The sequence below is a fragment of the Lepisma saccharinum genome, chromosome 16 (assembly GCF_977018435.1).
Source record: "Lepisma saccharinum chromosome 16, izLepSacc3.1, whole genome shotgun sequence".
NCBI lineage: Eukaryota > Metazoa > Arthropoda > Insecta > Zygentoma > Lepismatidae > Lepisma > Lepisma saccharinum.
This window is the reverse complement of record NC_139244.1, coordinates 53,300,523-53,314,838: the sequence shown is the minus strand read 5'-3', so window position 1 is coordinate 53,314,838 and position 14,316 is coordinate 53,300,523. Positions and strand designations below refer to the sequence as shown.

The following is a 14,316-nucleotide window of genomic DNA, read 5'->3' as shown; positions in this document are numbered from 1 at the left end:
ATCGAAAATAAGGTTAACGAAAAAAAGGTATTGTGATAAATTTATTTCTCCTCCACATAACTTAAAATACTTTGTGTGAAACCTACTTTGAGGTTTCCTTCCTGACCTCTATTATCGCTTTAAACCGTGGATTTAAAGTAAAATCAGTCACAATATTTAAATGATATAAACTCATGTACGCGAAACACAACCGTATTTTCAGATGCTGGTCGACTATCGTGGAAGGCCCAGTTTGAAAGGAGAAAAACTCTATACAGAAAAACCCTTGCGGTATATTTTATGTATCCTTGAAGTAAAAATAAAGAAAACTACATTAGCACTTAATTGCTTTTATCCCTTTGCCTCAGTAGTTTAAACCACCAAACAACGGGTTTTATCGAGTATCTTGTAATTTATGAAAATATCAATGTCTCATTTTCAGAGCGGAATTATTTTTAGGTACGTTTACACGTCCTTTCCCATTGCACTAATATTTATTGTTATTAGTTATCTTTTCTCTTGTACAAATGTTTATTGTTCTTTAATCTTAATTTCTGTAATTTACTTATCACTGATAATGTCAGGATAGTGACTAACCTATATATATTTATCTTGAAAGGTCTGTTATAATTGCAATTACGGGTGTGTATTGTCTTGACTTGTCTTGTATACTGTCATTACTTATTTCCAGAACTTCGATCTAATACTTTCACTCTCTTACATCCTTTGATTTATCAACTAGATATTCCATTATATACTCAATGTTCAATCCACTTCAGAGATCTAGGTTTACATGCATTGTACAGAGAAAACTGGCCAATGCATGTAATGATTTACACCGATGGTTCTAAGAATAACAATAGTGTAGGATGTGCCTATTACATCCCAGAGAAAAACATTTATCAACAATTTATATTACCTATAGATTCATCTATTTTTACTGCGGAAAGTTACGCCCTATACAAAGCCTTACAATATGGAATAGCGGAAGACTTTAAAAAAATTCTTCTCCTTACAGATTCTCTGAGTGTTCTTCAAGCATTATCTACATCCTATCCCAAATTATGTCACCAATCATATCTTATTATTTTAATTATTCAACAAATTCAATTTGCTTGCAAAAGAAACATTGATATACAATTCAGTTATGTCAAAGCACATAATATTAATGTAGGAAATGATAGAGTGGACATATATGCTAAACAGGCCAGAGATCTACAACTCATAAGTTTCAATAGGTTAATGTATACTGATTTATTACCACGAGTAAAAATCAAACTTATGGAACAATGGAATGAATGGTGCAAGGATCAATTTAAGTTTGTGGGTAACACATTTGGATGGATTGCAGAATTTAAATCTAAAGTCCCTTGGTTCAATTCATACATACTCCCACGGCAAGTCATAGTTTTATTAATAGATTAAGAACAGGACACGTACGTACACCAGCACATTTAGCAAAAATAAAAATTAAAACTCAAGAAAATTGTAAATGTGGCAATAATAATCCTGATGCTCAACATTTAATTCTAGAATGTCCAATCTATTCAGATCAACAAATCATACTCTACAAAGGTTTTCAACGTTTAAAAATTCCATTCCCAATATCACTATCATCCATTTTAACAGATTTATCCCCTTCATTAATATGGATACTGTATGCACATTCTCGAAAATGTAGACTTGAAATATAAAGTGATTTTTAAGAAACAGCAAAATGGACAAAAAAAGTGAATTATTTATAATTGTTATATATTTGTGATTCCGATTAATTTGTGAGACTAACTACCAACTTTAGAAGAAAACATTAAAATTAAAAAAAACAACAATAACGATGTCCAAAGTCGACAAGATAATGCTGACAGGGACAAAAAAAAAGAAGAAGAAATTGTCTTGACTTGGAAGTTCGGGCTCGGTTTTTTAATAGAGTGATCAAGTTCAATTAAAATAAGTTTAATTTCTTTGAGTGACATGGATTATATGTTAGGCATATAAGTATTTAGTTTGCAAAGAAGTAAAATAGACTTCCTTTTTCTTAGTGCAAACTTAACTTTGATTTTTATTTGACGACCTAACAGAGAGATATTACCCCATACCCTGAGAGGCATCACGCGAATGATTTCAAGTCTTTCATGTGATTTATTATTTGCTCTTTTAGTTAAATCATGTTCTTTTGACTAAAGAACGTGTCAAGTTTTAAAGAATTTTAAGGTTATTGTATGGGTCATTTTTAAAGATTGTTTTGGTCATCAACTTCCGAGCTCTAATTACAATAATAAATAATAAATGTATTATTTCAGAACCAAAAGTATCACGTGTTGAAGGCTAATATAAGTTCCTTAACTATTGTTTCTTTTCATTTCCTATGTGCCACTGGAGCGACTTTCATTATGTTTAATTACAAAAGTTATGTTCAATATATCAAATTATTGTTCTCCCTATCAGAGTTGCAATTTTTATTCTTATCCAACAACATTCTACATCATAATTTTCTTTCCTTTACTTTTCATTGAATTGTGGGTGTGAGAGAGGGCATCACTTCCCGTCAACAATTAAGATCAGTAATGAATAAGTTCAAATTATATTTATTCATCAGTGTAAGGACATCAAACTCCATCTGGAAGCAATAGAAGAATGCGAATGTGATGACCCGAAAATGACCCTTGAGTCGCTTTCGATTTCTGGTAAAGGCTGTATGTGGACATTAACTGGAGGTGTGAAACTTGACATAGAACTGAACGAAAATATTACGGTAAGTAAATGCACTTTGTACCTTATTGAACAAGAAGTGTCGGATAAACCTGGAACTACAGTAATATAGTACAGGCGTTCAAAAAATATATGAACAATTTTTGGATGAATTTTCAACTTAATTAATGCACATTCTGTAACACTTAATATATTACGAATAACATTATCCCTCCGGCTATCACACTTATAATGTATGTTTCTTCTCACTTATAACCATTTATATTCTACGAAATTCGAAAGTAGTCTTGAAAGAAACTGACGTTTCCAAAACACCCTAATTTCGGATAGAGGTGCGTTCTTTAGAAATAAAATATATTACTCTTTAGAGTCAAAATAGGAGAAGATAATTTTAAATTTAGCACTTTTTTCCTTCAATTGACACAAAAATTTTAGATTGTAATTTGATGTACATAATTTTCTTAACTGCTCTAATAAAGTTTTTAAAAAATATACAGGGTGTCTGAAAAAGAATGTACCCTTTTCAAAGAAATATTCTCGGCCCCCCCTGATGTGATATTAGAATCTTTAATATACCAAAAGTAAGGTAATATATAAAAGTTTTTCCTACATCACAAAGATTCAATATGGATGCCCTTCATGACACGGCAGATATCGAGTCGATAGTCCATTTCCTCCCATACTCGAATCAACATGTCTCTTGTAACGGCAGTAAATGTTTCTGTGATCCGCTCTCGCAGCTCCATCAGATCTCGAGGCAATGGTGGGACAAAGACTCTGTCTTTGACAAAGCCCCATAAAAAGAAGTCGCATGGTGGAATGTCTGGAGACGTCGGGGGCCATCGCAGCAACGCTTCATCATCAGGATCAGTACTACCTATCCAACGCTGTGGGAGATGTTCATTCAGATACCCTCTTACGTCATTATGGAAGTGGGGTGGAACTCCATCCTGTTGGAAAATGAAATCTCGGGAGTCCTCTTCACGTTATGGCATCAACAACATCTGGAGCAAGTCAAGATACGAGTGTCCACTTACAATCCTTTCTGAAAAGAATAATGACCCATAAAGCTTCCTTCTGTATATGGCAGCAAAGACGTTCAACTTTGGAGAATTCCTAACATTCTCAGTAATTCGCCGAGGGTGTTCTGAACCCCATATTCGAACATTATGCCTTTTGACTTTGCCGTAGATATGAAAGGTCGCCTCATCACCGAAGACTATTCTGTCCCCAAAATCATAATTTTCGAGGAATCCCAACATGTCCACACTGAAGGCAGTGCGAAGTTGTTTGTCATTTTCAGTGAGTGCCTGCACAAGTTGCAGTTTGTAAGCCTTGAATTTCAAACGCTTACGAAGCACATCCCAGACTGTTGAGCGGTTGAATGCTAACTCACGGCTCGCTTTCCGAACTGACTTCATGGGGCTGCGTTGGCAGGATTGTCGAACTCTATCCACTGTCTCCTCTGAATGCGAACGACGGCCGGTGCTTTTGCCTTTGCGTAGGCAACCTGTCTCCATGATTTGTGTACGCCAACGCTTTATGGAATTCTTGTCAGATGAATCGACCACAAAATGTCGCTGAAAGTTGCGTTGAAGTGTGATAACAGATGTTGTCTTTGCATATTCCACAACACACAATGCCTTCTGTTTTTTGGTGGGCGCCACTTGAAAATTTTGTGCTCATGGAAACGGCGGGTATTTCGTTCAAAACTTGGAGTATCTAATAGCAATCAGTGTAACTTACACTTACACACACTGGTCACGTGGAAAGAAAATAAAGAAAAGGGTAGAATCTTTTTCGAACACGCTGTATATTCGCAAAACAGTTACAGTTACATAGAAAAATCAATGTTGAGAAGGAAGCTTTCTAAAATCAGATTGAAGAGTTCATTTTTAGAGCAATTCTAATTTCAGATGAAGTTGAAGGTCGTTAACACCACCATTGAGAAAGAAGAAAGCTTGATACATTACCTGTGCTATGACGGCGAAGACAGAGAGGGAACGTTTTATGCGATTGCATTCGAAGCAATGGGTTTCACCAAAGAGGATAGTTGTACAAGGCCGAAGGTGAGTTCGGAGGACGTAACGTCTATAATGGAATTTTCTTTCTCAATATGTTTGTAAATATTCACTAACGTAAACCATGTTATTCTATCTTGAAGCTTTCCTGGGGGCGAATGGTGAAGAAGGTTTTCTCAGGATATCAACCAGGAGATGTCAGTATAGGCTTTCGAGCTATCGTAGCGTAACTCTCGTCTTCAGGGATTGAAGTGCAGAGATAGAAATGGAAATTGTTCAGTAAAGAACGTCTCATGGAGATACCACATTTATTACATATTATTTACAAACGTCCTCCGTATATACGTACATTCTTTCATTACAGCTGTAGCAAATAAAATGCTCCCGGTTGCCTTTTGTTCCGAAGGGTGGAATGCACATTTCCTGACTTTCTTCTACGAGCGCACTATTTACCATAGTGCTAACTCGTTCTCGCAGTTTATCACGCAAGAGTCCCTACGCAGTTTTCTCATTAAGTGCTGTACATGTAAGTAAAGCTACAAGCGCACTATTTATCATTGCGCTAACTCGCTCTCGCAGTTTATCACGCAAGAGTCCTTATACGTGGCGCTCACTCTCAGTGTATATCTCTGTCTATCTCCGTGTATCCATCTATCCGCCTGTCGGAATCTGTCCATCGAGCAGGGTTCATCCCAGAAAGATATGAACTCGGGGTACGCCCCGGCCCCTATCGACCTGTTGGGTGAGATGAGTCAAGGCAAGGGTTATAACACCTTTTCCTGCTCTCCCCAAAATAGGCAATAGAGTAGGCTGGAGAGTGGAACGCAGCTCCCTATAAGCCTACTATCCCAACATGCGGTTACTGGAACTCTACGATAGCACACCTACTATCGGATTAAAAATTATAGATACTCGAGTTTGGATTTCAATTCAAAATTAACCAGTAGACCTACATAAAAACGAGTTAGATCAAAATTTACCTTATTCCATTTTTCAATAATATATGCTAGCCAATTCTTTCGAGTATGTCTTCAATTTTTTATCGTCTTGAGAACAAAAAGAGGGCCATTTCTTTAGTTTTGCAAATGATCGCTATCTTTGAGATTATGTAAATCAATAACGGATTGTCCGATCGTTAAATAATTTTAGTAGGTTGCAGGCAGAAATGTTTTAAACACAATTCTTAATTTTCAGGTTTTCAAAATTTCTCAAAAAAACGTTATTTTTAATTTTGCCAAAAACTTTCTCATTTTGTTCGTTGAACCGCTGGAACTACCGATGGGCGCTTCGAGTCGATGCTTGCGGTATTGGCACGTTGCGCGAACAGCTTTACTACGCAGAATAAAAATCTGTATAAAATCAGTTTTGCAATGTGAATTGACAATTATAATTAATCTTAAAAACAGATGCAAGGAGCTTCAAAACAAGATCAATATTGTATTTGTAGTACAACCCAATACCAAGAAAAAGTTGTTTGGCAAAATTGAAAATAACATTTTTTTTAGAAATTTTGAAAACCTGAAAAGTAAGAATTGTGTTTAAAACCTTTCTGCCTGCAACCTACTAAAATTTTATAACAATCAGACAAACCTCCTATTGATTTACAGAATTTCAAAGATAGCGATTATTTACAAAACTAAGTAAAAGGCCCTCTTTTTGTTCTCACGACGATAAAAAATAGAGAACAAACTCGAAAAAGAATTGGCTAACAATTCTAACTCGTTTTTAAGTAGGTCTACTGGTTAATTTTTAATTGAAGTCCAAACTAGAGTATCTATAATTTTTAACCTGATAGTATGTAATGTGTGTGTTTTGCAAACGGTGTCTGCCTCAGTGGCACTTACTGGAGATCTAATTAGAAGGCAAAACATAAAGTGAAAGTAGAAGAAAGGAAAGCTAATAGATTCTTATCGTTGTAGAGGAAGAAACCTGTCGCATGCAATGAAGTGGCAGTAAAATATCCAAAATTTAACTACTTGCATCATAACGAGTGCATAATTTAATTGGGGAATTATTTATCCCAGGAAAATAACTCTCGAAGAAGAGGGAAAACTTGGGCACTACAGTTAGGTGACGTTTAGTTGTTTTTACCTTTTACATTTCTGTGTAAAGAGTTTTGATTTCTTGGGTTCCATTTAGCTTACCACTGCGAGTTTCAACTAGACTTATAAAGTTTTCGAAGAGCCCTCATTCCAGGAAGGTATCAACTCGGGCAGGCACTAACACCTAAAGAAGTGTTGGTTGAGCAAGGCAAGAGCTTATAAAACCTTTTCATACTCCCTCTAAAATAGGCAATAGTAAGTCTGCAGAGTTCGATGAACTAACCGATTTCTAACTACGCATTGGTAATCGAGTTTCCGCTGGAAAAAGGAAAAAAGGAAAAAAAACGCCCCCAAAGGTGCTCGCGTGCGCCCGACCTGAGTGGCGCCCGACCTGAGTCAACCGGCAACCACGCCGAAAGGCGCAGACCTCGCCTGGTACACTAATGCACTCCCCAAGCACATTATAGCCCCATGTCTGGTCTTTTGCCTAGGCGTGATCTTCCCCTCGGAATAGATCCAGTCAAGCCGGATTTCTCCGTTGGGGAAGCCTCCATTTCATGCAGGCATGCTCTAGTTACGAAATACCTACAGGAACATCTGATGTCATGCTTCCAGGTTTATAGTCTTGATAAAGAAGACTTTTACCAGGTGTCGAAATTAGAGTTGAAAAGACTACAAGAGAATGAAGGGAAACTCCCGAGTAAAAACCCAGCAAGCTGGGAAAAACCTCGGCCGCATCTTGAATTAGCATGAGTTTCATCTAGATTCTAGTGTGCTAGGAACCCCTACGTTAGAAGGGGGGAGAACTTCTCACACCCTATAGGTTCAATCCTAGGGGAGAGGATGATGTCGGGATTTTAGGAAAAAGATTCAGGTTCAGCCAGAGGGCTATCTGGAATTTCTATATGTTAGTAGGACCAACACATTCCGACTGGCAACCGTAATTTTGGACACAAAGCCGAATCGAAGATTAATTTTGATAAAACGGGCCGAAAGGTTAGCCGGATCGAATATTAGCAAGACGTCTGCTTAAAAGGAAGAGAAGTCGTTGTCGGGTCATGTCCGTTGGGAGACATCTCGTCTGCTTCTCCAGGCATCAGAGCTTCAGTTTCGGGTCCGGGCGTCGGGCAGCATTGGTTTCTCTTAGCAGTAGAGGGATTGTATTCCTTCAAAGTAATACTTGGTACGAGGCCTATTATTTTTATTAATTTAACCACAATGGTAAACCTATTTTGACTATGTTTTTGTCGATTGTATACTATTGCAAATCTGTGATTTTTCATCTCATACTTCGTATGAGTGTCATAATTTCTTTCGAGTTAAAGCATGTAACACCTACACCCACGCACACCCACACCCACGTACACCCACACCCACCCACATCCACCTACACCCAAACCCACCCAAGCACACCCACGCACACCCACACCCACCCACACCCACCCACACCCACCCACACCCACCTTCACCCACCCACGCACACCTACACCTACACTAACACCCAGCCACGCACACCCACGCACACCCACCCATGCACACCAACGCAAATTGACTTTCAGTCTACTTCCGGTCTTCTTCTATTGCATCATGTTATGCAACAAGTTATTACGCAACATTGCGATGGCTCGTAAGGGTAAATTATTGCATCATGTTATGCAACAAGTTATTACGGAATATTATGATGACCCGTATCTGACGTGTTGTTTTCTGATTGGTTGGTTATGACGTAATGCGATGATGTGGTGTTTTCTGATTGGCTCACTGTTTCGGATGTTTTCAACGTGGTCCGCGCTTAGGTCTGTGCTGTGTGAATATTGATGTACTTACGGGAGCTTGTGAATATTGAGGCATTGACCTGTTAAGAAGGAAATGAATCTAAGTAAGGTCATAGGTTTTCGTAGTGTTTTTTTCTAATTTAAAACAACTTTTTCTTAACCAGTAACTTTAATCAAATTGAATACTAACAGAAATGTTGGCAAGATTTCTCATGTAACCTAGTTGTTTTTACAACTTGTACTTAGACAAAATCAATAGTTTTGCATTCCAAACAATCACCGAGTGTGCGTGCGTGTGAGTAGGTATGACGTTGACTTGTTAAGAATGTCACATCAATAATACTAGCTTGGGAATGTTATGACCTTCTCTTTTCTCTATAAAGAAAGAGAGAGAGAGAGAGAGAGGGTCATGTAACTTGCTTGGCTGAGAGGAATTTCCTGAGAATTCTTTCCATTCTAAACATTCTGAAGTGTAGAGATTGATGTACTTACAACTATGTGTGGTCATTAACCTGTTAAGAATGTCACATCAATAATACTGGCTCGGGATGTCACGACCCCTCCCCCTGTGACGAAGTCACGTGAATTGTGTTGATTGGTTCGCTAAGGGGAATTTCCCCGATTAGTAAATTGAGGTTATAAATATAATATATTCTTACTACTTATGTGCGTCTAGTTTTTTACACCACAGATAAACGGTTACACAGTGCAACATTAACTCGTCTATGTTTTTGATTTGGTGTTAAGTAGTGTATTTTGTGTCTGCAAGTGTAGTACTACGTTCTGGATCGGTGTAGTGTGTGGTGTGTGGTTACATGGTGCGAGCTAACTAAACAAATTAATGTTTAAAGCAGAGGCAATTGTTGAATTTTTTGAACTTGAATACAGCTATTCGTCTATTTGATTGAACACAGTTCTACTGCACTTGCCTGGCGCTGGGATGCACCTGCACTCCACCATATGTCTAAAAGTGTAGCGAACTAGACGGGGCTAATAATTTCTTAATTGCAATCATTTTTCCAAAGAAGCTGACTTGAGTTTATGGATGTTTTTAGAGTTTTAATACAAACGACAGCGTAAATTTATTCTTGTAGTGTTTAATTGATTAAATTGCTTTATTTTACTTCGCTTTTTTGTCCCTTGCTGCGATTGTTCTACATTTAAAGAAGGTAGAGAACATGTTTTTAATACCTAGGGATATAATTGATCAAGATAGAGATTGTGTGAAAAGAGAAAATGTGTAAGCAGAGGATAAGGAAAATTTTACATTTTGAGTTCCATATTGTGATAGAACAAGGAGATAAACGGATTAACTTTTGCAGGTGACCAAATCTCATGAAACATTGATAAAAGATACGCTTTCTATTAAAAATGTAATTACTTATAAATATGGAATGCGTGATATTCTCGAAAAACTTAACCCCCTTCTTCCCTTCCTTCAAGAATTCGAATCCTGTTAAAACAAACAAAAAAAAAACATCAACACGGACAACAAACATGCATCACAAGAAATAATATCATATGAATTAAATATTAATTTTTTAACAAACCTATTTTGTTTCATTGAAAAATTCAAAAATTTAATATCTAATGAAAGCACATGATAACAATTTATTTGAACTAGTTTCTAACAAATGAAAATTATATTAAAGAGGAAATAAAATAAAAAGTAGGCTTAAAAGAGATGAGTGGAGAAGGTTACATAATTTAGAACTACATAATTTATATTCATGTCCAGATATTATTAGAACAATTAAATAAAGAAGACTTAGGTGGACAGGCCATGTGGCACGAATGGGAGAGGAAACAGGAGTTTTAAAATTGAAATTTAAGCTCTTGCGTAAAACAAATTTTAATTTTTTTACACTTGGGAAATCAGCTAAAATCATGATTTTCAGTTAAATTACACTAAGAGAGCTCACTATAAAATTGTTAGATTTTGGGGGGGGGGTGGCCGCTCGACCCCCGTTTTTAACTACCACTTTTATAAAATGAAATGTATTTCCACATAATGAACCTCAACCTATACAATTGTACATTTTTTTAATCTGCAGTATTTAAATTAAACAGACTTAAATAAGAATTGGGAGTACGTACATAATAGAACAGAATCAACAGTTAAATAATGTATAAACCAAAAAAAGGTAAGCAATGATTCGCATAACCTAATAGAAATAGACTTAGGTGGTTAAAGAACAGCATGTTTAGAAGTAACAAAAAAAAAGAGATTACGTGAAAAGTAAAATTAACGCAATTGAAATAAAAGTATCTGAGGTGTAAATGAATTTTGAAAGGGGTGGCAACCTAAAGTAAACTTGATGAAAAATGGCTAACTATTTTAAATAGATGGAAGAATTGCTTTACTGACTTTTTAAATGTTCATGTAGGAGATCAATTAGAAATAAATGAAGCAGAAACTATAGTTCTAGAAACTAACTTGATTGAAGTTAATGATGCTAAAAAGATATATTATTCGAATTTGGAATACCTAAGAATCTTGTTAATATGTCTGACAAATGTACAATTTATGAAAGGCTATAAAATAAAGATGCATCATATCCATTGCATTTTAATTTTGCCTTAGAATATGCTGTTAGGAAGGTAAAAGAAACTAACGAAGTACTCTGACTCAACTGCTAGCATATGCAGATGATGTAAATACAATTAAGAATAATGCTAAAATATTTTTTTAAAGCAAGTAAGAAAGTTAGTAAAGAGAAAAATACAGGCCGAAACTAACTTGTTTGATCCAGTTTCCAAATTTAAGAAATACTTACAAAATGTAAATGATATTAAAGAGGAAATGAAAAAGAAGGTTTAGTGCATGTTATTTTTCCCTGCCTTCTTGTTTAATACCTAATAAACTAAAAGTTAAAATATACAATAACAGTAATTTTGCCTGTGGATGCGAAAACTTGATCCCTTCCATTGACATTGAGAGTATTTGAAAATAAGATCCTTAGGAAAATATTTTAGCCTAAAAGTGATGAAGAAACAAGTGAATGGAGAAGGTTACATAATTTAGAAGTACATAATTTGTGTTAATTTCCAAGTATTATTAGATTGATTACCGAAACATTGAAACGTTTATAAAAGGAACGACGGAACGTGCTGTCATCCTCATCTTCGCGATTAGTCAAACGTGTCACAAGGATGTAACTGCTATTGTTAAACTTACGAGGAAAATTATTTTGTTTTTTTGTAGGAATTCCCTTGTCAATATAAATACCATGTTACTACCTTTAGTTGTTTTTTTAATATGTGAAACCATATTTCATTCAATATTAATTAATTAATTAATTCTCTAACCTTCTTGAACTCGAAAATTCATGGTTACAATTCAATTTGTTTTTATCCTGAGCAAAATTTATATATATTCTATTCCATCTTTACAGATTTCTTTTAGGTCCATCTCCATCTTCGTTTTGGTCCTTTACCATCAGGTTTCCAAACAAGAATCCTGTAAAGTCTCCTTTATTCCTTTCTCATTGGTGAGCACCTAAGTCTTCGTGATTTAATCATTAATCTAATAATACTTGGAAATTAACAGAAATTATTTACTTCTAAATTATGTAACCTTCTCCATTCACTTGTTTCTTCATCCCTTTTATTCTAAAATATTTTCCTAAGGATCTTATTTTCAAATACTCTCAATGTCAATGGAAGGGATCAAGTTTTCGCATCCACAGGCAAAATTACTGTTATTGTATATTTTAACTTTTAGTTTATTAGATATTAAACAAGAAGGCAGGGAAAAATAACATGCATTAAACTTTCTTTTTCATTTCCTCTTTAATATCATTTTCATTTTGTAAGTATTTCTTAAATTTGGAAACTGGATCAAACAAGTTAGTTTCGGCCTGTACTTTTCTCTTTACTAACTTTCTCACTTGCTTTAAAAAAATATTTTAGCATTATTCTTAATTGTATTTACATCATCTGCATATGCTAGCAGTTGAGTCAGAGTACTTCGTTAGTTTCTTTTACCTTCCTAACAGCATATTCTAAGGCAAAATTAAAATGCAATGGATATGATGCATCTTTATTTTATAGCCTTTCATAAATTGTACATTTGTCAGACATATTAACAAGATTCTTAGGTATTCCAAGTTCGAATAATTTATCTCTCTAGCATCATTAACTTCAATCAAGTTAGCTTCTGGAACTATAGGTTCTGCTTCATTTATTTCTGATTTATCTCCTACATGAACATTTAAAAAGTCAGTAAAGCAATTCTTCCATCTATTTAAAATAGTTAGCAATTTTTCATCAAGTTTACTTTAGGTTGCCACCCCTTTCAAAATTCATTTACACCTCAGATACTTTTATTTCAATTGAGTTAATTTTACTTTTCACGTAATCTCTTTTTTTTTGTTACTTCTAAACATGCTGTTCTTTAACCACCTAAGTCTATTTCTATTAGGTTATGCGAACCATTGCTTACCTTTTTATTTATTTATTTATTTATTTATTTATTATATTGAACTCAACAGGTTTACACCAATTTACAGAGTTCACATTGTAATAGAATAGTACAATTTCTTATACAATACATAGAATAACAATATTGTAGAGTTTCATAACATATTTCCATCTATTTTTCTAGCCAATGTATTCATAACTGTTTTCTTGAATTGGGAATATGACATTGTGAACAAATCGACGCTTTTATTCTCTTTCTCCATAGCATTGTAGACCGCACTCATTCTCCAAATAGGTGACCTTTTCATGATATTTGTTCGCGCTTTGCTCACATTGAAGGTTCCATGCTTGGGTCGCGTTTTTATGTTCGGAATGCGTATTTTGAATTGCGAAAGCCACAGAGGAGATCGAAGTTTGCCGTTAAAAATTTTCCAAAGTAGCATAAGGTCTCGGGCTGTCCTGTGGTCAAGTCTGTCCATATGGAATTGCTCTATTAAGTTGGTATATGATTCGAACCTGGGTTATTCGCCTTCCAGTTTGAATTTCATGTATCGCAATAATTTTGACTGTACACGTTCTAAATTTGCTGTATGTTTTTGAACTTCTGTGTTCCATATGACAGAGCCAAATTCGAGTTTTGTACGCACTAGAGAATAATATAATATTTTTAGTGTTTGTGTACTTCTGAAGCCCCTGCCCGTGCGAATAATAAATCCAACAAGCTTGTACGCTTCGCTTATTACTTTGTCCAGATGATAGGTGAACGTTAATTTAGAATCAAAAAGTATTCCAAGATCTCTTGCCTTTTCCGCTTTCTTAAGGTTAACATTATTTTTTTATACTGATAATTTATAGGCGTCTTTTGCTTGGTGTATGTAACAGAGAAGCATTTTTTAACATTTAGGGAAAGTTTGTTATACGAACACCACGCACTCAACCTATTTATGTCGCGTTGTAAGGAGGCACAATCGTCTGCACTTGTTATTCGTTTGTAGAACTTTAAATCGTCAGCAAACAAGAGTTTGCGAGAATCAATCAGATGTTCGGGTAAATCATTAATTAATAACAAAAATAGAAGGGGCCCTATATTGGATCCCTGAGGGACGCCCGAGCTCACCAAAAATTCATCGGATGAGGAGCCTTTGTAGGTGACATACTGTCGCCTGTTCATTAGGTACGACGCCATGAGTTTTCGTAGGGAGTGTGACAAATTAAAGCTACCTAGTTTACTCAGTAGTACGTCATGGTCTACTGTGTCGAAAGCTTTTGAGAAATCAGTATATATCACATCTACTTGCCCCCCTTCGTCTAATACTGTACTTGTATAATGCAATTTCTCTCCAAGATTTGTTTCAATCGAGCTGTTAG

At 35.5% G+C, this 14,316-nt stretch overlaps 1 protein-coding gene across 1 annotated transcript in view; it reads left to right on the top strand.

Moving 5' to 3' along the window:
* LOC146000086 (uncharacterized) overlaps nt 1-14,316 on the top strand; it is a 44,493-nt gene that overhangs the window by 7,376 nt on the left and 22,801 nt on the right. The window contains exons 2-3 of the mRNA XM_083137417.1: nt 2,576-2,731; nt 4,605-4,757. Of these exons, the coding sequence (XP_082993543.1) occupies nt 2,576-2,731; nt 4,605-4,757 (309 nt within the window). The remainder of the gene's footprint in view (nt 1-2,575; nt 2,732-4,604; nt 4,758-14,316) is intronic.